Source organism: Nicotiana tomentosiformis, chromosome 7 (assembly GCF_000390325.3).
Source record: "Nicotiana tomentosiformis chromosome 7, ASM39032v3, whole genome shotgun sequence".
Taxonomy (NCBI): domain Eukaryota; kingdom Viridiplantae; phylum Streptophyta; class Magnoliopsida; order Solanales; family Solanaceae; genus Nicotiana; species Nicotiana tomentosiformis.
In genome coordinates this window covers 35,840,970-35,863,609 of record NC_090818.1, presented here as the reverse complement: position 1 = coordinate 35,863,609, position 22,640 = coordinate 35,840,970, and the positions used below count along the sequence as shown (strand labels likewise).

Below are 22,640 nucleotides of genomic sequence, written 5' to 3'. Positions count from 1 at the left end.
ATGAGGGCACGTGAAATTACAGCCTCAACTTTAAGGTAAATTCATTTTTATATACACAAACGTAGCAAAGTTAAAAAATGAGTATTAGTACTGTAACGACCCGACTTGTTGTTTTAAGGATTAGCATTTCGTTCAACGACTTAAGGTCATGAGCAACTTTGTGATGTGTATTATGACTTGCGTGTGTGGTCGAGTTTGGTTTTTGGATGATTCGGGATTAAATTGAAAGAACAATTCTCATTTTTGAAGCTTAAATGAAAAGAGTTGACCAGAATTGGACTTTTGAGTAAACGACCCCGGAACAGAGTTTTGATTATTCCAACAGTTTCGTATGGTGATTTTGGACTTAGGAGTGTATCCGGAAAATTATTTCGAAGCCCGTAGTTAAATTAGGCTTGAAATGGCGAAAATAGAAAGTTTAAGTTGGAAGTTTAACCGGGGAGTTGACTTTTTGATATCGGGGTCGGAATCCAGTTCTGAAAATTTTCATAGGTCTGTTATGTCATTTATGACTTGTGTGCAAAATTTAAGGTCAATCGGACTTGATTTGATAGGTTTGGGCGTTGAATATAGAAGTTGAAATTTTTTAGTTTCATTAAGCTTGAATTGGGGTATGATTCATGATTTTAGCGTTGTTTGATGTGATTTGAGGTTTCGACTAAGTCCGTAATATATTTTGAGACTTGTTGGTATGTTCGGACGGGGTCCCGAGTGGCTCGGGTGAGTTTCGGGGTGGTTTCGAACCATTTTTAGTTGCTGATATTTTGCCACAAAGATATGGATTGCGATCGCGGACAAACGGTCGTGATCGCGAAGCGCAATTTTGGTGTATGGACACTGGGAATCGCGATCGCGAAAGTCTTTTCGCGATCGCGTAGAGGAAAATCCTGTTGCACTGACCCAACTTTGAAAGCTTATATCTCACAAAAATATATAAAATTTGTAGATCATCCAAAAATAAAAGTTATAACCCTTTGTGTCTAGTTTTTAGAAAATTAAACTATTTGGCATTTGGAGTTGTGTAAAAAAAGTTATAGTTGATATACTACAGGCTGTCTGGGAAGAGTTTGGAAATCGTAAAGAAGAAATTTGTGTTGCAGAGGGCTAATTTTGGCAGATTATATCTCGCAATATATAAGGATTTGGGAGATGAGCAAAACATAAAAGTTGTAGTTCTTGGTGTCTATCTTTCAGAAATTTAAACCATTTGCAATTTGGAGTTATGTACAAAAGGTTATGATCATTACACTAGAGGTTTTCTGGAAGAGCTGGGCACTTATTCTTCGCGATCGCGAAAGGCAAATTTTGGGCTAAGAAAAGTTGTGTTTCACGATCGCGAAGCATTTTCTACGATCACGAAGAGTAAATACCTAGACAGTAGCTATATTTTGAGGTTTCAGCCATTTTTAACATATTTGGAGCTATAGAGCTCGGATTGAAGCAATTTTTGAGGCGATTTTTATCAAATGGATTGGGGTAAGTGTTCTACATAATAAAGTATTTATATTTCATGAATCTATAATTATATTCATCGTTTAATTCGAATTTTAATGGAAGAAATTAAGATTTTGGCAAAATCTTCCAAAAACGAAAATTTAAGATTTGGAGGTAAAGTTGTTATCGGAATTTGATAAAATTGGTATGGTTGAACTCGTATCGGAATGGGTATTCGAATTTCATAAAATTTATGTCGGGTTTCGAGAGGCGGGTCCCGCGTTGATTTTTGTTGACTTTTTGGAATAAATTTTTAAGTCGGCGTATTATTATCCGAAATTATTTCCGATGAATTTTAATGAAGTTATACAATTAATTTGGATAGATTTGAGCTGTCCGGAGGTCAATTCAAGCAAGAAAGTGATTTCTAAATATCAGCATAACTTCAAAAAGGTAAGTATCTTGCCTAACCTTGAGTGGGGGAATTACCCCTTAGACATTTAGTCTTATGTGAAAATTGTGTGATTGGAAGCTGTGTACGCGAGGTGACGAGTACGTACTCGAGCTTATATGTGCAAATTTTATTTGTTTAAAGTTTTAGGTATTTTTATGTATTAAATTGGATAATTATTGGCATTTAGTAAATCCTTGAATTATCACGCATCATTCCTTATTTGTCAAGTTTGTATTTTATATAATAATTTGGTGTTATTGTCACTTGAATTTTATGTGAATTCCGTGTGTTTGTTGATTTGATATTTTTCTTGGAATTAAATTCATGATGGAATCCTTATCTGCAAATATTTATTAGATAAGTTTAAATTGAGGAGTTAATATAATTATCAAGAATTTGGATTAATGAAGGCATTGCCCTATACTGAGTATTTTTCACCTCTGTTGATTGTTTGAGGTTATTTATACGTTGTGTGGAGTCTTGGGCTATTTGTTGAGAAATTTATTGATTCTGCTACATATTTGGAATTTGGTTATGGTTAGTGGAAAATTGTGATGTAAATTGTTGTATTGTGTTGTGGTTTAAACACTCTCCTTGATGTTATTTATGCTTCCTACCTTGCTTGTTAATAATATACATGTGCTTGGTAAGGAAGAGTGTAAAGCACGAATGGTGATGTCGTTCCATTTGAGAGTGTAAAGCACGAAGGGTGATGCCGTGCCATTTGAATTATATTATCATGTGAGGGAGAGTGTAAAGCACGGAGGGTGATGCCATGCCATTTGAGAGTGTATAGCACGAAGGGTGATGCCGTGCCATTGAGAGTGTAAAAGCACGAAGGGTGATGCCGTGCCATTTTATTTATATTATCAGGTGAGGATGAGAGTAAAAACACGAAGGGTGATGTCGTGCCATTATTTTTATATTATCATATATTCATGGCACGAAGGGTGTTTCCGTGCAGGCGAGGACGAGAGACATACATTATATTGTGATATCGTTTTGTTGTGTATATATTCATGCATTTATCTTGAGATGTTATTATGCACCTACGTTTTCTATGTGACTTGTAGTCGTGGTTGCTTCCTGTGTGCCTCCCCCTTTATTTCTTTTATTGTTATTGGCACTTCTCCCACCTAGTTGATACTGTTATATGTTAGCACGGTGAGAAAGAGATAAATGCACGAAGGGTATTACTTTGTCAATTGATTTGATCTACATATATACATTGGGTGAGAATGAGACAAGTGCACGAAGGTATTGCCGTGCCATTTGATGTGATATATTGAATATATTTCTCACACCAGAAAAGTTAAATGAGGTGTCACATGGTGACGTTTACTTGAAAGAATTATATTCGAAAGATATTTATTTGAAAGAGATTTACTTGAAAGAATTATATTCGAAAGAAATTTATTTGAAAGAATTGTAATTGAAAGAGATTTATTTGAAATATATTTATTTGAAGGAATTATATTTGAAAGAATTATATTTGAAGATATTTATTTGAAGGAATTATATTTGAAAGAGATTTATGTGAAAGAATTATATTTGAAAGATATTTATTTGAAGGGAGTATATTCGAAATATATTTATTGAACAGTAATATATCCTGAAGATTATTATTTGAAAAGCATATAGGCGAAAGCTTTATATTTGAAGGACTTGATTAATTTGTTGTACTTGTACTCATTATTTGTTGAACAATATTAATGGTGTTCTTATTGCCCTGCTGTGTATATCACTGGTTGATTAGTGTTGCCATCATTGTTATTTATTTTCTATTATTTTTGTATACTATATTGCACAGGTTATTAGACTAGTGAGTGTCTTGACTGTACTTCGTCACTACTTCACTGAGGTTAGTCTTGATACTTGCTGGGTACTGACTGTGGTGTACTCATACTATATTTCTGCACATTTTTTTACAGAGCCAGGTATTGGAGATATCAGACTCGGACAAAGTTAGAGTGTGATCGCAAGGATTCAAGGTAGAGCTGCTTGGTCGTCGTAGTCCCTTGGAGTCTTTTCATTTTACGGTACTGTTAATTATTAATCAAACAGTATTGAGTATTCGATCCTTGAGATCATTTCATGTATTCAGTTAGAGTTCGTGACTCAGTATTACCAGTCTTGGGAGGTTGTATTAAATTATATGTTTTACAAAAAATAAAAATTGGCTTGAATTGTAATTATAATCGGCTTACTTAGTCTTAGAGACTAAGTGTCATCACGACGCATGTGGTAGGATTTTGAGTCGTGACAAGTTAGTATTAGAGCTCTAGGTTCATAGGTTCTACGAGTCACGAACGAGTTTAGTAGAGTCTTGTGGATTGGTACGGAGACGTCTGTACTTATCTTCGAGAGGCTACAGAGCTAGTAGGAAAAAATTTCACTTCTTTCATTCCTTATCATGCGGCATTTATTCGGCTTGAAACATATATCTTATGTTCTTTTGCATCCACTCGTGTATGAAATTGCGCACTCGGTATCAACTATGCGCCAACAATTTGTGATACTACAGAGGGGTTATAAGGGAGACATGGTTGCTCAACCATTGTTACAACGTGTCATCCAGATCGAGGATGCGGAAGTATTGAGAGATCATTTAATTGTGCACATTGGGGTGCAACAAGTTCTGACATCTGGTTGATAAGTATGATCATAAAAATGTTTAATTAATTGCCTAATCGTCACAATCGTGGTAGGGTCACGAGGTGGATGTAGATCTGAAATAGTTGGTGGTATTAGAGACTATGTATTTCGTCTGGGATTTCTATTTAGCGAAGGGTACGTACTAGCATCCAAGGCACTGGAGGAAGCGAGTTTAACTGTCACGAGGAGAACATGCGCCAAATAAATAACTTGAGGTGTCTTATGATCGGTGTCCTACGAGTGATGAAGGTTAGTATTGTGAATCATCGGAATGTGTCCTATGGATTCGCTCCAAGTGAGGGCAGTCCCCTTTCAACGATCAGATTGCGGGGTCATGTGTTATATCAGTTTTGCCCTGAGCTTTATTTATATGGTATTGAAAGGTTCTCCGAAACTTGTATATGATTAAGAGGTGAGATTTGTATGGGATGATGCTGGGACTTATGGTATTCCCATGTCCTTAATAATTCTACATTTCAGTACCAGATGGGTCACACAAACAATTTCAGAATATTCGGGGTGCTATAGTAAGTTCTTTTAATGCACCACCGGCACGGGGTTCCTATAATAATTATTTCAGTTATCCGGCACTAACTCAGTATGAGCAGTCGAACCCGTAGAAGGGTTGTTATCAGTGTGATGATACTAGGCACACTATGAGAGATTTTCCCAGACTTGGGAAAGCCAGATTTCATCAGAATATTTAGGCTACAGGCTCTATTCCAGTTACTACTCCACATGTACAGTCAGATACAGGTGGAGGACAGACGGGTAGAGGGTGTCCTAAAGGGAGAGGCCCAACCCGTTGATATAATTGCTATGACTTGGCTGAGGCCAATACACTAGATGGTGTCGTACATGCATGATTTAATTTATAATAAAAGGAGCACTATTCTTATTTTGATTCAATTCTGATTATCGAGGTGAGACCTCCTGCCGTGATCCATATAGTGCGAGTCTGTGATTTGTACACCACTCACGTGTTTATCCCTGTTGGGAGATTTGATGGTGTTAGCCCATGTCTATCATGTTGTTTTGCACACTATTGAGGGTTATAAGTCCAAAAGTGACTTTCTGTTACACACTACAGTGGGTTTTGATGTAATTTCGGGATAATTGGTTACAATTTTATGAATTATATGCCCTACCGTTATAGGGGTTCATTATGTGTTGCGAAAATTATTTACGGATTTTGTTAAAAAGAAGAAAGAAATGGATGGAAAAATCTCAGTTGGCACAATGTGCAAAATACTTGCAATTCGGAGTTGAGGACGAGATCCTCACATTTTTATATGATGTGAAATATTTAAATTGGGCTACAAGTCATGGTGAAAGTTATATAAGGATGAGGTCTTTGTGGTAAAAAATTTATGAGTTTAAATTCTCCCTTTGTGAAATTAAATTTGTACTATAGTACTTATAGGGAGCCATGCCTGTTAGGCTTATTTGACAATTCTTGTATGAATTTCTCTATGCATAATTTGCCAAATTAGTGTTGTAATTATTAAGTTTTAACCTACGAGGTGAGTGCCCAGGTGGCGTTAAATGTGACTTGTTAACTCGGGTAAATAATTATGAGGTCTTCATGCCCCGTATCTCGTTGTTAGTAAGGTGAAGGTTTGAAACGAGATTTTTGTTAACATGAGGTTAATTAACGATGTTATAATTCATTATGAACAACTATTATGACTAGAGATGTGGTTATGGGCATACGTATAATGTGTGTGTAGGCACAAAATTGCTACAGCCGGTTGAGACTAACACAATGTATTAATACGAAAATCAGGCCTTTTTGAAATTTATTGGAGTGTAGGAAATTGGCTTCAAAGTTTATAAATGAGGATAAAGAAATAATCTCAACTGAGGTGGCGTTGTCGGATCCACGTTACATTTGCGGTGAAGTAGAATCACTCGCGGGGTATGTGTGTAATAATACACTCAGTAATTTAATGTCCTCAAAAAGATTCTTGGCACGTTCGAGGACAAACGTATGTTTAAGAGGGGGAGAATGTAACGACCCGACTTGTCGTTTCAAGGATTAGCGTCCTATTATTTTTGTATACTATATTGCACAGGTTATTAGACTAGTGAGTGTCTTGACTGTACCTCGTCACTACTCCACTGAGGTTAGTCTTGATACTTTCTGGATACCGACTGTGGTGTACTCATACTACACTTCTGCATATTTTTGTGCAGAGCCAGGTATTGGAGATTACGGACTCGGACAAAGTTAGAGTGTGATCGCAAGGATTCAAGATAGAGTTTCTTGGTCGTAGCAGTCCCTTGGAGTCTTTTTATTTTATGGTACTGTTAATTATTAATCAAAGAGTACTGAGTATTCGATCCTTAGATCATTTCTTGTATTTAGTTAGAGTTCGTGACTCAGTATTACCAGTCTTGGGAGGTTGTATTAAATTATATGTTTTACAAAAAAAATAAAAAAATAAATTGGCTTGAATTATAATTGTAATCGGCTTATCTTAGAGACTAAGTGTCATCACGACCCTGTGGTGGGATTTTGGGTCGTGACAAGTACATATTTAGAAACTTGCAACGGATTTCCTTAAATGTTTTTGATTTGCAGAAGGAAATTCAATTGAATACCCTATGCATATGTCAAATTTTATTAATATATACTAGTCTATATGCATGTATGTTGCACGTGCATAAAGGAGAAAATATGAACGTACATTGCACATACATAAAGAAAAATATACGTGCATATAAGAAGATAAAAAAAGAAAGAAAAAAACACGGTTAGAGATAGCAGAAGCCTGAGATGTCATTACTTTTGCGCAAATAATAAGAGGTTACATATTAATACCCCAATCAATTCTTCCAAATTATATTCTACCTTCATTGATAAATAGTCAAAAGTCTCAGCCATATGTTATTTTTGCAACTTTCTGAATGGTCTGAAGAAAGACATATACCTTAAAATAATACGAACTTGTATAAAATAGTATTAATTAATTTTAAAATTTAAAGAAAATTACTCCACATAAATATTTTTGTGAATAAGTAAAGATAACTGATTCCCAACATTGAAATTAAAAGAACTTGACATTACCCAGAAATGAATTAAATTATAAAGGTAAAAACTAAAATTTTCGCCCATATATCATCTCCCAAAAGAATGTTCGATGGATTCAAATATTTATGAATGAAGCTCTGTTGAGTAAACAGTGGGGATACTTAACATCTCTTACAACATCCAATGCAATAGTTAGTTTCCTTATCCATTCGAGGGGTATCGGTCTTTCTTCCTTCCAGTTGAATAGATACATGCTGAGTATTTCTTGTGGTATATTTTCATGTAGAAGTAGCCTCCCGTTAGGCTAATACCAGTTGCCCCACAGGGGCGGGGTGACCCGTTGTGCATGTAGCAGCGAGCGAATTTCCTAGACTTGGCATGATATAAAAAGATAGTTTAACTCTTTCTCTTTCTTTCTAGAAAGTGTCACCCACTTTAGTTCACCAAAACATGCTCTCAAATCTCCTTTAGAATTCCCACATTCTGAGGCGAAGTCGAAGGTTGAATCTAGTGTAGCGTGAAGAAGCTTTGGATCATCACTGCAATACCCGGTATCTTGATTTTTAGAGACTCATTGGAGGCAGGGTTAATCACCACGAAGGCATAATTTCAGGAAAACGTAGCTAGTTCATCATCAAGCCATTTAGGATAACTTTATTTCATGGCATGATTTGGTGTAAGTATCTCTCTCCTTAAAGGTTTCTTGTGTTGTGAGATTGGTTGTTCTAAGTCATTCTCAGAAACGACTTCTGCTCTTATTTATTGTAACGACCCGACCGGTCGTTTCGAGAGTTATAGCCCCGTTTCCCCCATTTCTGCTTTTTTTTTGTGTTCTTCAGCTATATTATGATATGTCGGGCTAGTTGGTTTGGATCCGGAGTAGTTTCGGAGTGAATTGAGACACTTAGTCTCCTTATTAGAAGCTTAAGTTGGAAAAGTCGACCGGATATTGACTTATGTTTAAAGGATCTCAGATTTGAATTTTGATGGTTCCGTTAGCTCCGTTAGGATATATTGGACTTAGGCGCGCGTCCGAAATGTGATTTGGAGGTCCGTGGTGGAATTAGGCCTGAATTGGCGAAAATTAAAAATTTGGCAATTTTGGTCGGCAGTGAAAAATTTGATATCGGGGTCGGAATGGGTTTTCGGAAGTTGAAGTAGGTTCATGGTGTCATTTTTGACGTGTGTATAATATTTGAGGTCATTCAGACGTGGTTTGATAGGTTTCGGCGACGTTGGCGGAATTTTGAAGTTTAGAAGTTCTTAGGCTTAAATCCGTGGGTAATTTGGTTTTGATGTTGTTTTGAGTGATTCGAAGGTTCGACTAAGTTCGCATGGGGTTATATGACTTGTTGGCATGTTTGTTTGAGGTCCCGGGGGCCTTGGGTGTGTTTCGGATGCTTAACGGTTGAGTTTTTGGACTTATAAGATTGCTGAAGACTTCTGATATCTGGTAGTTTCGCACCTGCAGTGGGGAGGCCGCAGGTGCGTACTCGCACGTGCGGAGGAAGGAGCGCAGAAGCGGGAGTTGAGGAGATATCCGAGGATCGCAGGTGCGAGGGTGTTTCCACATCTGCGATCCCGCAGATGCGCCTGAAGCTCCGCAAATGCGGAAAATGAGTTGGAGGGGAGGATTGCAGAAGCGGACTTTTGTCCGCAGGCGTGACCACTTGCACGCAGATGTGGACCCATCCCTTTTATTCATTCCCACACATGCGATGGAATTTCCGCAGGTGCAGCATCGCAGATGCGACTGAAGGTCCGCGGGTGCGGAAGAACTGGACAGAAAAGTGGGGTTTCGAGGGTTTGATTCCCATTTTGACTTTAGGACTTTGAGAGCTCGGTGTGAGGCAATTTTTCAAGGTTTCTTCAAGAAGATTGTTGGGGTAAGTGATTCTAACTCGGATTGGACCATATTCCATGAATCTATTATTATTTTCATCATCTAATTAGAGATTTGATTTGTAAATTTGGGGAAAATGATAGAAACTTCATAGGCTTAAATTTCGAGTTTTGGAATGTGATTTGAGGTTGGATTAGAGTAATTCTTGTATGGTTGGGATCGTGAGTGGATGAGTGTTCATATTTAGTGACTTTTGTCGGATTTCGAGACGTGGGCCCGGGGAGGGGGGTCGGTTTGAGCCGATTTCAGATTTTGGGCTATATTTTAGTAGCTTTCTTGTGGAATTGATCCCTTTAGCCTTTATTGATTGTGTTGTATTACTTGTGACTAGATTCGGGACATTTGGAGGCCGATTTGAGAGGCAAAGGCATCATAGAGTAGGATTTTAATCGGATTGAGGTAAGTAACAGTCTTAAATTTAGTTTTGAGGGTATGAAACCTCGAGTATTCGTATAATGTGATATTTAGAAGTGACACACATGCTAGGTGATGGGCGTGCGAGTGTGCACCGTGAGGGATTGTGACTTGGTCTATCCCGTGAGACTGTAAAGTCGAACAACCATTGTTATTACTTGTTTTTCCTTCTCTTTGAGCAATTGACTGCCTTTCATGTTAGAAACCATGCTTAGGCCATATGATATCACTATTGGGACCTGCAGCGGTCGTATACTTGTTGAATTGACTGTTAATTGTTGTCTTGTACTCAGTCACAGTCTTATTATGTGTTATAATCTGTTCCCTCTCATTTCTTGTTAATACTTGTTATATTCCTTGTTTGGGCTGGTTATTATGATATTCTGTGAGCCCGAGGGGCTGGAGAGTTTAGTGAATAGGATAGGGCCTGAGTGTCGGGTTGAGATCTATGTGAGATATATTCGATTGGGTTGCACGCCGCAACAAGTCTTCGAGCGATATATCGGATCGGGTTGCACGCCTCAGCAGTACATAGATCGGGCTGCACGCCGCAGCAGTATTGGGTCGGGCTGCACGCCGCAACAATATATAGCGCTTGGGCCGTAGGAGCCCCTCCGGAGTCTGTACACACCCCCCCCCAGTGAGCGCATGTACCTTTGATTATGAGTATTGAGGCTGAGAGCCGAGTGATTGAGCTGTTGAGATAGATGAGAGTCAGTAGCCCCTGTGAGGCTGTACTTGCTCTTATTTTGCTGTTGCACTTCGTTGATAATTGTTGTTGTTGTGAAATTTTCTGGAGGGCTTATATTGTTGTACCTGAGCTCGAAATGTTTTGATTTCAAACACCGAATTGAAAACATGCCTACTTTTCTTGCTGAAATTACTGAAATGAAATGCATTGTGTAGCTCGTCACTGCTTCTCAGTTCCTTATTTAATTTTGTTACTTACTGAGTTGGAAGTACTCACGTTACTCCATGCACCTTGTGTGCAGATTCAGATGAGACCGTTCGTAGAGATCGTTGATTCCGTGCACTTGTGGTTGTCGGAGACATACGAGGTAGCTGTCGGCGTCCGCAACCCTTGATTCTCCTCTATTGTTATATTTTCTTACTGTTTGGGTATTATCAGTACATTGTAAACTCTGATTTTAGTCTGGTTTAGATGCTCATGACTTAGTGACACCCTAATGTCGGACTATTTTTTTCGCATTTCTATTTTGAGTTGAACTCTTTTATGAAGATTTTATCATGAAAAGCTTTGACTTATCTTTTAAATGAAATATCGATGTGTTTTTGAAATGTGTCGGCTTGCCTAGTACCACGATAGGCGCCATCACAACGGGTTAGGTTTTGGGTCATGACAAGTTGGTATTAGAGCCTAGGTTGCATAGGTCTCACGAGTCATGAGCGGGTTTAGTAGAGTCTTGCGGATCGGTACGGAGACGTCTGTACTTATCTTCGAGAGGCTGCAGAACCCTTAGGAAAATTTCACATTCTTGGATTCTTGTCATGCGAATCTATCTATTCTGGTAACTAAACAACTGTTGTTTCATTATCTCACAGATGGTGAGGACTCGTGCTACCGGTCAGGAGGGCCAGCCACCAGTACCACCAGCCAGGGCCGCGAGAGGTCGAGGCCGAAGAGATGGTAGTGGTAGGGGCAGAGGTGCAGCCCGCACAGCAGCTGGGGTAGTACCTGCAGATCCACCAGTTGTCCCAGATCAGGACCAGATTCCAGTTGTTAATGCACCAGCTCAGGCACCACCTGTGCCTATTGTGATTCTAGGCCTTCAGGAGGCCTTAGCTCAAATTCTGACAACGTGCACCAGCCTTGCTCAGGCGGTCTCTGTTCTGGCCGCAGCAACAACTTCTCAGGCGGGGGGAAGTGCTCAGACTTTCGCTGCTCGCACACCAGAGCAGGTGGTATAGGGATTCCAGACACCGGGGGTGCCACCAGCCCAACCGATTATAGCTAATTAGGACTATGTGGTTCCGGATATGCCTGAGGATGAGCAGCGTAGATTGGAGAGGTTTGGGAGAGTCCAGCCTCTATCTTTCAGTGGTGCAGAGGTAGAGGATGAACAGAGTTTCTTGGATAGGTGTCAGAGGATACTCCGTACAATAGGAATTCTGGAAATCAGTGGGGTCTCGTTCACTACCTTTCAGTTCTCTGGGGCTGCATTCAGTTGGTTGGAGGCTTACGAGAGGCGTAGGCCAGTCGGCGCAGCGCCTCTTACTTGGCAGCAGTTCTCCATTATTTTTCTAGAGAAGTTCGTGCCTCAGTCCCGCAGAGAGGAACTGCGCAGACAGTTTGAGCAGCTTTGTCAGGGTGATATGTCTGTGACGCAGTATGAGATGCGATTCTCAGAGTTGGCCCGTCATGCTATCTGGTTGGTTCCCAAGGATTGGGAAAGGATCAGGAGGTTTATAGATGGCCTCACTTATCAACTGCGATTGCTTATGACCAGAGAGAGAGAGAGAGTGTGTTTGATGCTATTTTTGATGAGGTTGTTGACATTGCTTGGCAGATTGAGATGGTTCGCGGTCAGGAGAGGGTTGAGAGGGAGGATAAGAGGCCTCGTGGATAGGGTGGATTTAGTGGTACTTCTTCTAGGGGTTAGTTCCAGCACAGTAGAGGCTGTCCATTCAGACATGCGCAGGCGGCTTGCCCAGTTCACCGTGGTGCATCATATGGCCATGGTTCTCACAGTTATCAGCAGGGTCATTCATCTCTTGGTGCCCTTCCAGCGCAAAGTTCTTCTCGTGCTCCATCGGGTCAGGGTTCATCTATGTCGGGTTCTTCTGCTAGTTATCCCGGTGCTCGGGGCTCCCTTCAGTCCCCAGCACCAGCACCGGGGTATTTCTATGAGTGTGGGGAGTTTGGTCACATGAGGAGAGAGTGTCCCCGTCTAGTGGGAGGTCCCGCTCCGCAGAGGGGTCAGTCTATGTCATCAGCATCAGTTCCTCCACCACCCGCCCAGCCAGCTAGGGGTGGAGCCTAGTCAGCTAGGGGTCGCCTGAGAGGGGGAGGCAGATCAGGGGGTGGCCAGGTCTGTTTCTATGCCCTCCCTGCCAGACCAGATGTTATTGCTTCAGATGCTGTGATTACAGTTATTGTCTCAGTTTGTCACAGAGATGCCTCTGTATTATTTGACCCTGGTTCCACTTATTCATATGTTTCCTCGTATTTTACTCATTTTCTGGATATGCCCCGTGGGTCTTTAGTTTCATATGTTCATGTATCTACTCCTGTGGGCGATACCATTATTGTGGACCGCGTATATCGGTCATATGTGGTGACTATTAGGGGTCTAGAGACCAGTGTGGATCTTTTGCTGCTCAGTATGGTCGATTTTGATGTGATATTGGGTATCGATTGGTTGTCTCTATGTCATACTGTTCTAGATTGTCACGCTAAGACCGTGACGTTGGCGAGGGTTGAGTGGAGCGGTTCTATAGACTATGTTCCCAGTAGAGTTATTTCATACTTGAAGGCTCAACGGATGGTTGAGAAGGGTTGCATATCTTATTTGGCTTTTGTGAGGGATGTTAGTGCAGAGGTCCCTGCTATTGATTCTGTTCCGGTGGTACGTGACTTTCCAGATGTGTGTTCCTGCAGACCTGTTGGGCACGCCGCCTGACAGGGATATTGACTTTGGTATTGATTTGGTGCCGGGCACTCAGCCCTTTTCAATCCCACTGTATCGTATGGCACCGGCGAAGTTGAAAGAACAACTTCAGGAACTCCTTGGTAAGGGGTTTATTTGGCATAGTGTATCTCCTTGGGGTGCGCTGGTTCTATTTGTAAAGAAGAAAGATGGTTCTATGAGGATGTGCATTGACTGCAGGCAGTTGAACAAGGTCACAGTCAAGAATAAGTATCCTTTGCCATTTATTGATGACCTATTTGACAAGCTTCAGGGGGCGAGGGTGTTCTCAAGATTGATTTGAGGTTAGGGTATCACAGCTGAAGATTCGGGATTCGGATATTCTTAAGACAGCATTCAGGACACGATATGGCCATTATGAGTTCTTAGTGATGTTTTTTGGGCTGACCAATGCCCCAATAGCGTTCATGCATTTGATGAACAATGTATTACATCCCTATTTGGACTCATTCGTTATTGTATTCATTGATGACATCCTGGTGTACTCTCGTAGCCAGGAGAAGCATGTTCATCATCTGAGGATTGTATTACAGAGATTGAGGGAGAAGAAGCTTTATGCAAAGTTCTCCAAGTGTGAGTTTTGGCTCGGTTTAGTAGCATTCTTGGGTCACGTGGTGTCCAGTGAGGGTATTCAGGTGGATCCGAAGAAGATAGAGTCGGTGTAGAGTTGTCCTAGACCATCCTCAATCACGGAGATTAGGAGCTTTCTTGGTTTAGCGGGCTATTGCCGTCGCTTTGTGGAGGGATTTTCATCTATTGCATCGCCCTTGACCAAATTGACCCAAAGGGGTGCTCCATTCAGGTGGACGGATGAGTGTGAGGAGAGCTTTCAGAAGCTCAAGACTGCCTTGGCCACAACTCCAATGTTAGTTCTGCCATCAGCTTTAGGTTCTTACACCGTGTATTATGATGCCTCGAGAATATGTATTGAATGTGTGTTGATGCAGGAGGGTAGGGTGATTGCTTATGCTTCGCGCCCGTTGAATACCCATGATAAGAACTATCCTGTCCATGATCTTGAGTTAGCAGCTATTGTTCACGCCCTGAAGATTTGGCGGCACTCTCTGTACGGGGTTCATTGTGAGATTTACACTGATCACCGGAGTTTGCAACATCTGCTAAAGTAGAAGGATCTTAATTTGCACCAGCGGAGATGGTTGGAGCTTCTCAAGGAATATGATATCACTATTTTATACCATCCGGGGAAGGCCAATATGGTGGCCAATGCTTTGAGTCACTGGGCGGAGAGTTTTGGGAGTTTAGCATATCTTCGAGCAACAAAGAGACCTTTGGTATTGGATGTTCAGGTCTTAGCTAGCCAGCTTGTCAGATTGGATATTTTGGAGCCGAGTCGGGTTTTGGCTTGTGTGGTCTCCAAGTCTTCTCTTTATGACCGTATGAGGGAGCGTCAGTATTGATGGCCCCCACCTACTCGTTCTTCAGGACAAGGTTCAACGAGATGATGCTAGGGATGTGACTATTGGTGATGACGGCGTGTTGAGGATGCACAGCCGGATATGTGTGCCTAATATAGATGGGCTCCGGGAGTTGATTCTTGAGGAGGCCCACATCTCTCAGTATTCCATTCATCCGGGGGCCGCGAAGATGTACCAGGATTTGAGATTGCACTATTGGTGGAAGCGAATGAAGAAGGATATAGCTGGGTTTGTGGCTCGGTGTCTCAACTGTCAGCAGGTTAAGTATGAACATCAGAGACCGGGTGGCTTGCTTCAGAGGTTAGAGATCCCACAGTGGAAGTGGGAGAGGATCACCATGGACTTCGTAGTTGGGCTCCCACGGACTATGAGGAAGTTCGATGCTATTTGGGTTATTCTGAATCGGTTGACAAAGTCCGTGCACTTCATTCCAGTTGGTACTACTTACTCTTCAGAGCGATTGGCTGAGGTTTACATCTGAGAGATTGTTCGCCTGCATGGTGTCTCAGTTTCCATCATTTCAGATAGGGGAACTCAGTTTACATCACAGTTTTGGAGGGCCGTGCAGCGAGAGTTGGGTACTCAGGTTGAGTTGAGCACAACCTTTCACCCTTAGACAGACGGACAGTACGAGCGCATAATCCAAATATTGGAGGACATGTTACGCTTGGGACCAGTTTCTTCCGCTCGCGGAGTTTCCATATAACAACAACTATCAGTCGAGCATTCAGATGGCTCCGTACGAGGCTTTATATGGAAAGAGGTGTAGATATCCAATAGGATGGTTTGAGTCGGGTGAGGCTACGATCTTGGGTACAGACTTGGTCCAGGATGCATTAGACAAGGTGAAATCAATTCAGGAGCGGCTTCGCACGGCGCAGTCTAAGCAGAAGAGCTATACGGACAGGAAGGTCCGTGATGTGTCTTTCATGGTTGGGGATAAGGTTTTGCTGAAGGTATCACCCATGAAGGGTGTTATGATGTTTGGGAAGAGGGGCAAGTTGAGCCCCCGATTCATTGGGCCTTTTGAGGTGCTTCAGAGGATAGTGGAGGTGGCTTACAAGCTTGCCTTGCCATCTAGCTTGTCGAGTGTGCATCCAGTGTTTCACATTTCTATGCTCCGGAAGTATATTGGAGATCCGTCCCATGTTTTGGATTTCAGCACGGTTCAGTTGGATGGTGAAATGACTTATGATATAGAGCCTTTGGCCATTTAGGATCGGCAGGTTTGGAAGTTGAGGTCAAAGGATATAGCTTCAGTGAAGGTGTAGTGGAGAGGTCAGCCTGTGGAGGAGGCCACCTAGGAGACCGAGCGGGAGATGCAGAGCAAATATCCACACCTATTTGAGACTCCAGGTATATTTCTAGACCCATTCGAGGACGAACGGTTATTTAAGAGGGGGAGGATGTAACGACCCGGCCGGTCGTTTCGAGCGTGATAGCCCTGTTTCCCCCATTTCTGGTTCTTTTTATGTTCTTATCTATATTATGATATGTCGAGTTAGTTGGTTCAGATCCGGAGTGGTTTCGGAGTGAATTGAGACACTTAGTCTCCTTATTAGAAGCTTAAGTTGAAAAAGTCAACCGGATGTTGACTTACCTGTTAACGATCTCAGATTTAAATTTTGATAGTTCAGTTAGTTCCGTTAGCGGATTTTGGACTTAGGAGCGTGTCTGAAATGTGATTTGGAGATCCGTAGTGGAATTAGGCTTGAATTGGCGAAAATTGAAAATTTGGCATTTTTGGTTGGCAGTGGAAAATTATAAATTAGGGTCGTAATGGGTTTCCAGAAGTTGGAGTAGGTTCGTGGTGTCATTTGTGACGTGTGTGTAAAATTTGATGTCATTCGGACGTGGTTTGATAGGTTTCGACGTCGTTGGCGGAATTTGGAATTTAGAAGTTCTTAGGCTTGAATCCGAGGGTAATTTGGTGTTTTGATATTGTTTTGAGTGATTCAAAGGTTCGACTAAGTTCGCATGGGGTTATATGACTTGTTGGTATGTTTGGTTGAGGTCCCGGGGGCCTCGGGTGTATTTTGGATGCTTAATGGTTAAGTTTTGGACTTATGAGATTGCTGAAGACTTCTGATATCTTGTAATTTCGCACCTGCGATGGGGAGGCCACAGTTGCGTACTCGCACATGTAGAGGAAGGAGCGTAGAAGTGGGAGTTGAGGAGATGGACGGGGGTCGCAGGTACGAGGGTGTTTCCGCATCTGCGATCTCGCAGATGCGCCGGAAGCTCCGCAGATGCGGAAAATGAGTTGGAGGGGAAGATCGCAGAAGCGGACTTTTGTCCGCAGGTGCGCACACGCAGGACCGACCACTTGAACGCAGATGCGAACCTAGCCCTTTTAGTCATTCCCGCACTTGCGATGGAATTTCCGCAGGTGCGGCATCGCAGATGCGACTGAAGGTCTGCGGGTGCGGAAGAACTGGACAGAAAAGTAGGGTTTCGAGGGTTTGATTCCCATTTCGATTTTGGGACTTTGAGAGCTCGGTGTGAGGTGATATTTTGAGGTTTCTTTAAGAATATTGTTGGGGTAAGTGATTCTTACTCTGATTGGACCATATTCCAAGAATCTATTGCTATTTTCATCATCTAATTAGAGATTTGAGTTGTAAATTTGGGGGAAAATGGTAGAAACTTCATAAGCTTAAATTTCGAGTTTTGGAAGGTGATTTTAGGTTGGATTCGAGAAATTCTTGTATGCTTGGGCTCGTGAATGGATGGGTGTTCATATTTAGTGACTTTTGTTAGATTTCGAGACGTGGGCCTCGGGGGAGGGGGCAGTTTGAGCCAATTTCGGATTTTGGGCTATATTTTAGTATCTTTCTTGTGGAATTGATCCCTTTAGCCTTTATTGATTGTGTTTTATTAATTGTGGCTAGATTCGGGATGTTTGGAGGCCGATTTGAGAGGCAAAGGAATCGCGGAGTCTTAAATTTGGTTTTGAGGGTATGAAACCCCGAGAATTCGTATAATGTGATATTTGGAGGTAACAGAGCCGCGCTATAGTCGGTCATGTATGGTACCTACTGTGCAACAACTGATTAGTTGAGTATGATGATATATGATATGAGATATTACCGATCCCTTGTGTGGTCGGGTATGGTGATGTGTGATGTGAGGCTATTGAGTCCTCTTAAGGCTAGTTACGCCGAGTTCTGTTGAGACTGGGTACATCCTAGACCTCCCGAGGCCAGGTAAAAGCGAGTCCTCTATAAGGCTGGGTATGGAGTATGTGTGATGTGAGGCTACCGAGTCCTCTTGGGGCCGACTACGCCGAGTCTTGTTGAGGCTGGGTACTGTCGAGACCTCCTAAGGCCGGGTACGACTAAGTCCTCTATGAGGCCGGGTATGGAGTGAAATACGATGATATGCCCCAAAGAGTGGCTGGATATATATATATATATATATATATATATATATATATATAGTGCATGGCCCCAATGAGTGACTTGATTTTTTACAAAAGCTTGCATACATTCCTGATTCATGGTTATAACAACGAAACGCCCCCAGTAGCTTGTCTATGGGATTCAGCTTAAACTTGAGTATACCTATCCCTTAATCTATGTCTTTGGTGTATATACGTTATCTGTCTTACATAATCAGTACTTGTTTCGTATAGACGCCATTTTCTTTGGGTATTGTATTCATGCCCACAAGTATATATAGACATGGTGATGTCCCTCCCTAGTAGGGTGTTTGTCCCAGTTGTTGGTCGTTGCACTACACTACTTCAGAGTAGCTATTCAAAAGTTAATAGATACTGAAGTGTATGTTCCAGTTATTTTGGGTACGGTGGGGCCCTATCCCAGCCAATTTGTACATATATGTATATTTTTCGGTACTCCTAGAGGCTTGCATACTAGAGGTTAGTTGTATATAAAAGGAACCGACTATGACTTCATAGGTAATAGTTGTGAATATCTATAAAACGTCAATGTCTCTTTTAAAGTCAATTGTACGCATTTCTATTTCTAGAATTATTACTTGGAGGCCTCGTTGGCCCAGGTTTCATGATGAAAAAGATTCAAGTATGGACGTCGGTTCACACGGGCCTTTGGGCATCGTGTGCTGGTCGCACCTCCCAAGGTTGGGGTGTGAAAAACTTAGTATTAGAGCAGGTTTGTCCTATAGAGTGTCCAAGTCATATCTAGGAGAGTCTTGTTTATGGGTATGTTGTGAACCATATGTATAAAAAGGAGGCTATGAGATATCTAGGGTGAATACATTTTCTTTTGATCTAGAACATGTGCTAGAGCAGGGTTGTAAGTATACGATTCTAATACCCATATTTTTCATTTTTATAGCGATTCCTACCACTAGACATCAGGCAGTTATTATAGGGATTGAATGAAAAAGTGGTAAAAAGCCTAAATTGTTACATCATCCATTTGAAGTGTCCATACTCATGGGAGAGTCTGTGATAGTTAGGTGAGTATATCGGGGTTATGATGTGATAATTTATGATTATCATACTTTAGTTGATTTAAATGAATTCGAAATAGTAGAATTTGATATTATTACGGGCATGGATGATCACTTCCTGATGGTTCCACTCAAACTTCACGACCTGATGTAGAGTAGAAGCTACGGCCCCAGCGGCATGTATCCAAGGTCGTCCCAACAATAGGTTGTAGGTAGCAGATATGTCCAACACTTGAAACTCAACATCAAACCAGGTTGGGCCCATCTATAGGCTGAGGTTGGTTTTCCCAATTGTGGCCCTTTGAGACCTATCAAATGCTTTCATATTCATACTTCCTGCTCATATCTCGTGCAGGACTTTACCCAATATTTTCAGAGTAGTTAGTGGACATATGTTAAGACTCGAACCCCCATCTATCAGGATTCTGGCAATGAACTTATCCTCAAACTGCACTGTGATATGCAGTGCCCTGTTGTGACTTAGTCCTTCTGGTGGTAGCTCGTCTTCATGAAAAGTGATCTTGTGGCTTTCCAACATTTATCCTATCATATTGGCCATCTCTCCACTCATAATATTGTTGGGTACATAAGCCTCATTCAACACTTTCATCAACGCATTCCTGTGTGCCTCAGAATTCTACAGTAGTGATAGAATGGATATCTGAGCAGGGGTTTTGTTCAAATGATCAACCACAGAATACACCCTTGCTTACACCTTTGTCCAAAGATCATCCGGGCCGGTTTCAATGATGGGCTGCCTGGAAGCGGCTTCTTTACTTGTTCCCCCCAAATGCTCGGGCGTGTAAACCCTACCAGTTCTGGTCATACCTTATGCTGCACCAGTTTCTTCCATTTTCCCCTTTCCTTTCCTTCTTGCTTCCGCAACATAATCCCATGGTATAACATTAGACTTATAAAACGGTGTAGGTGTTACCATCACGGTGAAGGATGTTGTTACTTCAACCTCAAACGGAGTTGGTGCAGCTACCGCAACTTCAATTGGTGCCTGAGTTTGTACTATGATAGGTGTGAGAGTGACTGGAAATGTTTCAGGATTATCCCCTTCTCGAATGAGTCCAATTGACCCCTCTGAGTCCTATTCTTTATCGGTCTCTATCATATTTACCCCTCCGCCCCTGTGATCCGGGAGAGGATTGTTACGGATATTGGGTGCAGCCTCATTTGCATGTATGACTTTGGTGTCAATTAATTTCTGAATCTTATCCTTCAAAGTACGACACTCATCAATTGTATGACCTTTCATGCATGAGTGATAGGCACATGTCTTATTTGTATGGACCTATTGAGAGGAACTTTCCATGGCGACAGCGGGAATGGGAGTGATATAACCGGCAACCTTCAATCTCTCGTACAGTTGGTCTATAGGTTAAGCAATTGAGGTGTATTGTCTGGGTGGTCTGCGGTCGAAATTTGGTCTAGGTGTTTGGTAGTTTTGGCGGGCTGGTGGTGAGTGGTAGTATGCGGGTTGGGTGTTATAGGTATGGTAAGTGGTGGAAGGTTGTTGGTATCTGGGAAGTGAAGGCTGATTTGTGGGTAGAGGTGTTTGGTATATGAGAGGAGACTTTGGATCTTGGGCTACCATTACTGCACCTACTTCTTACTTCTTGGAGATACCTCCTGACTACAGGGCCTTATTTGTGGCTTGGAGTGCTTCAAAATTTGTCACCATTCTGTTTTTGATCCCTTCTTCTATTCTCTCTCCCAACTTGATAATATCAAAAAATTTATGGTTTTCACTAACCATCAATCTTTCGTAGTATTACGGATCCTGAGCTCTGACGAAGAACTTATTCATTTGTTCTTCTTCCAGCGCTGGCCTTACTTTTGCAGCTTCAGACCTCCACCGAGTAGCATACTTGCAGAAAATTTCTGTTGGCTTCTTCTTGAGATTTTGAATATAGAAAACGTCTAGTGCGTTTTCTGTGTTAAACCTGAACCGATCCATGAAATTCAATGCCATGCTTACCCAATTAACCCATTTATTTGGGTTCTGACTGATGTACCAAGACAGGGCGTCTCCAGTGAGGCTTCTCATGAACATCTTCATGCGGATTCTCTCATCCCTTCCAACTCCTACAAGCTTGTCACAATATGTTCTCAAGTGTACCTTCGGATCACCAGTTCCGTCGAACATTTCGAACTTAGAAGGTTTGTAACCCTCTGGCATTTCTACATCTGGCTGAATACACAAATCTTCATAATTCAAACCCTCAACGCCTTTTCCCCTTCGACATTTTAAACCCTATCGGTAAGTTTCTTGAGTTCCTCTGCCTTGTTTTTGATGAGCAGTTCCTTCTCGGTGGATTCAGGTATATATATAGGGTTTGTTGTGGGGTGTGGGGTAAGTTTTCCACATATATGGGATTGCTTTGGTGGACGCCGGGAATCTGAGCGTAATGGTGGTCATTGGTTGAGTTTTGCGGGTCAGGAGTAGGCTGTGGTGCATTCTGAGGAGTGTGTTATGTGGTAGTTTGTGGGTACTGGGTCAGATGATTATGATGCCATAGAGGAGTTGGTGCTGGTAGAGGATTAGGATTTTGTGGAGGCGTGGCATATTGATGAGGTGCGGGAGGATTTTGCGGGTGCTGGTTTTGTGTGTTTTGAGGAGGTGTTGAGGGCATTTTGTTGGTTGATGTCGGGAACATTCAGGGTAAGAAAAAGGTTTTCCAAGTTACGGACCTTCTCAAGTTCCCCTTGTAACTCCAGTATCTTTTGCTCTAATCGCAAAACCAAGTCGTTTTGTGCCGGAGTACTCCGACCATCCGAAGTCTCAACATTCTCTGCATGTGTAGCGTTGTCTTTCCTGATACCGCTCAGATAATCAATCTTAGCCTTTCCTTTGTTCTTAGGATCACTTGGAGGAGGAGGAGGTGGAGGACTCTAGATCTGGTATGATATGCCGATGATGCCAGTATGCACAAACCAACTTTAGGGGATGGGAACAAACAAAGAAAAGAAAAAAAACAAAAGGTAAACAAGTCAGTAAAGAGTATTAAAAGGATATTTACGATATTTAAACATGTATTGTAGAATTCGTGTCCTGATTTGGGGACCTCATTGTGCCCGAGGTAGGCCTAGCGACATATAGCTTTTGAGAAAACTCAATGCCTATAACTGCATCATTTCATTAATATGATAAATAGACCAAATCTCTACTAAAACGACAATAATTATAAAGAGTCAC

The 22,640-nt window shown here is 41.7% G+C and overlaps 1 protein-coding gene across 1 annotated transcript; it reads right to left on the bottom strand.

Moving 5' to 3' along the window:
- Positions 1-21,215: 21,215 nt before the first annotated feature.
- Positions 21,216-21,590, bottom strand: LOC138895477 (uncharacterized). The gene has a single exon (XM_070180166.1). It carries the CDS (start codon positions 21,588-21,590, stop codon positions 21,216-21,218), a length of 375 nt encoding a protein of 124 aa, XP_070036267.1.
- Between the last annotated feature and the right edge of the window lie 1,050 nt (positions 21,591-22,640).

Coding starts and splice junctions, on each gene's coding strand:
- LOC138895477 (XM_070180166.1), bottom strand. CDS start 21,590: ATGTTCGACGGAACTGGTGATCCGAAGGTACACTTGAGAACATATTGT.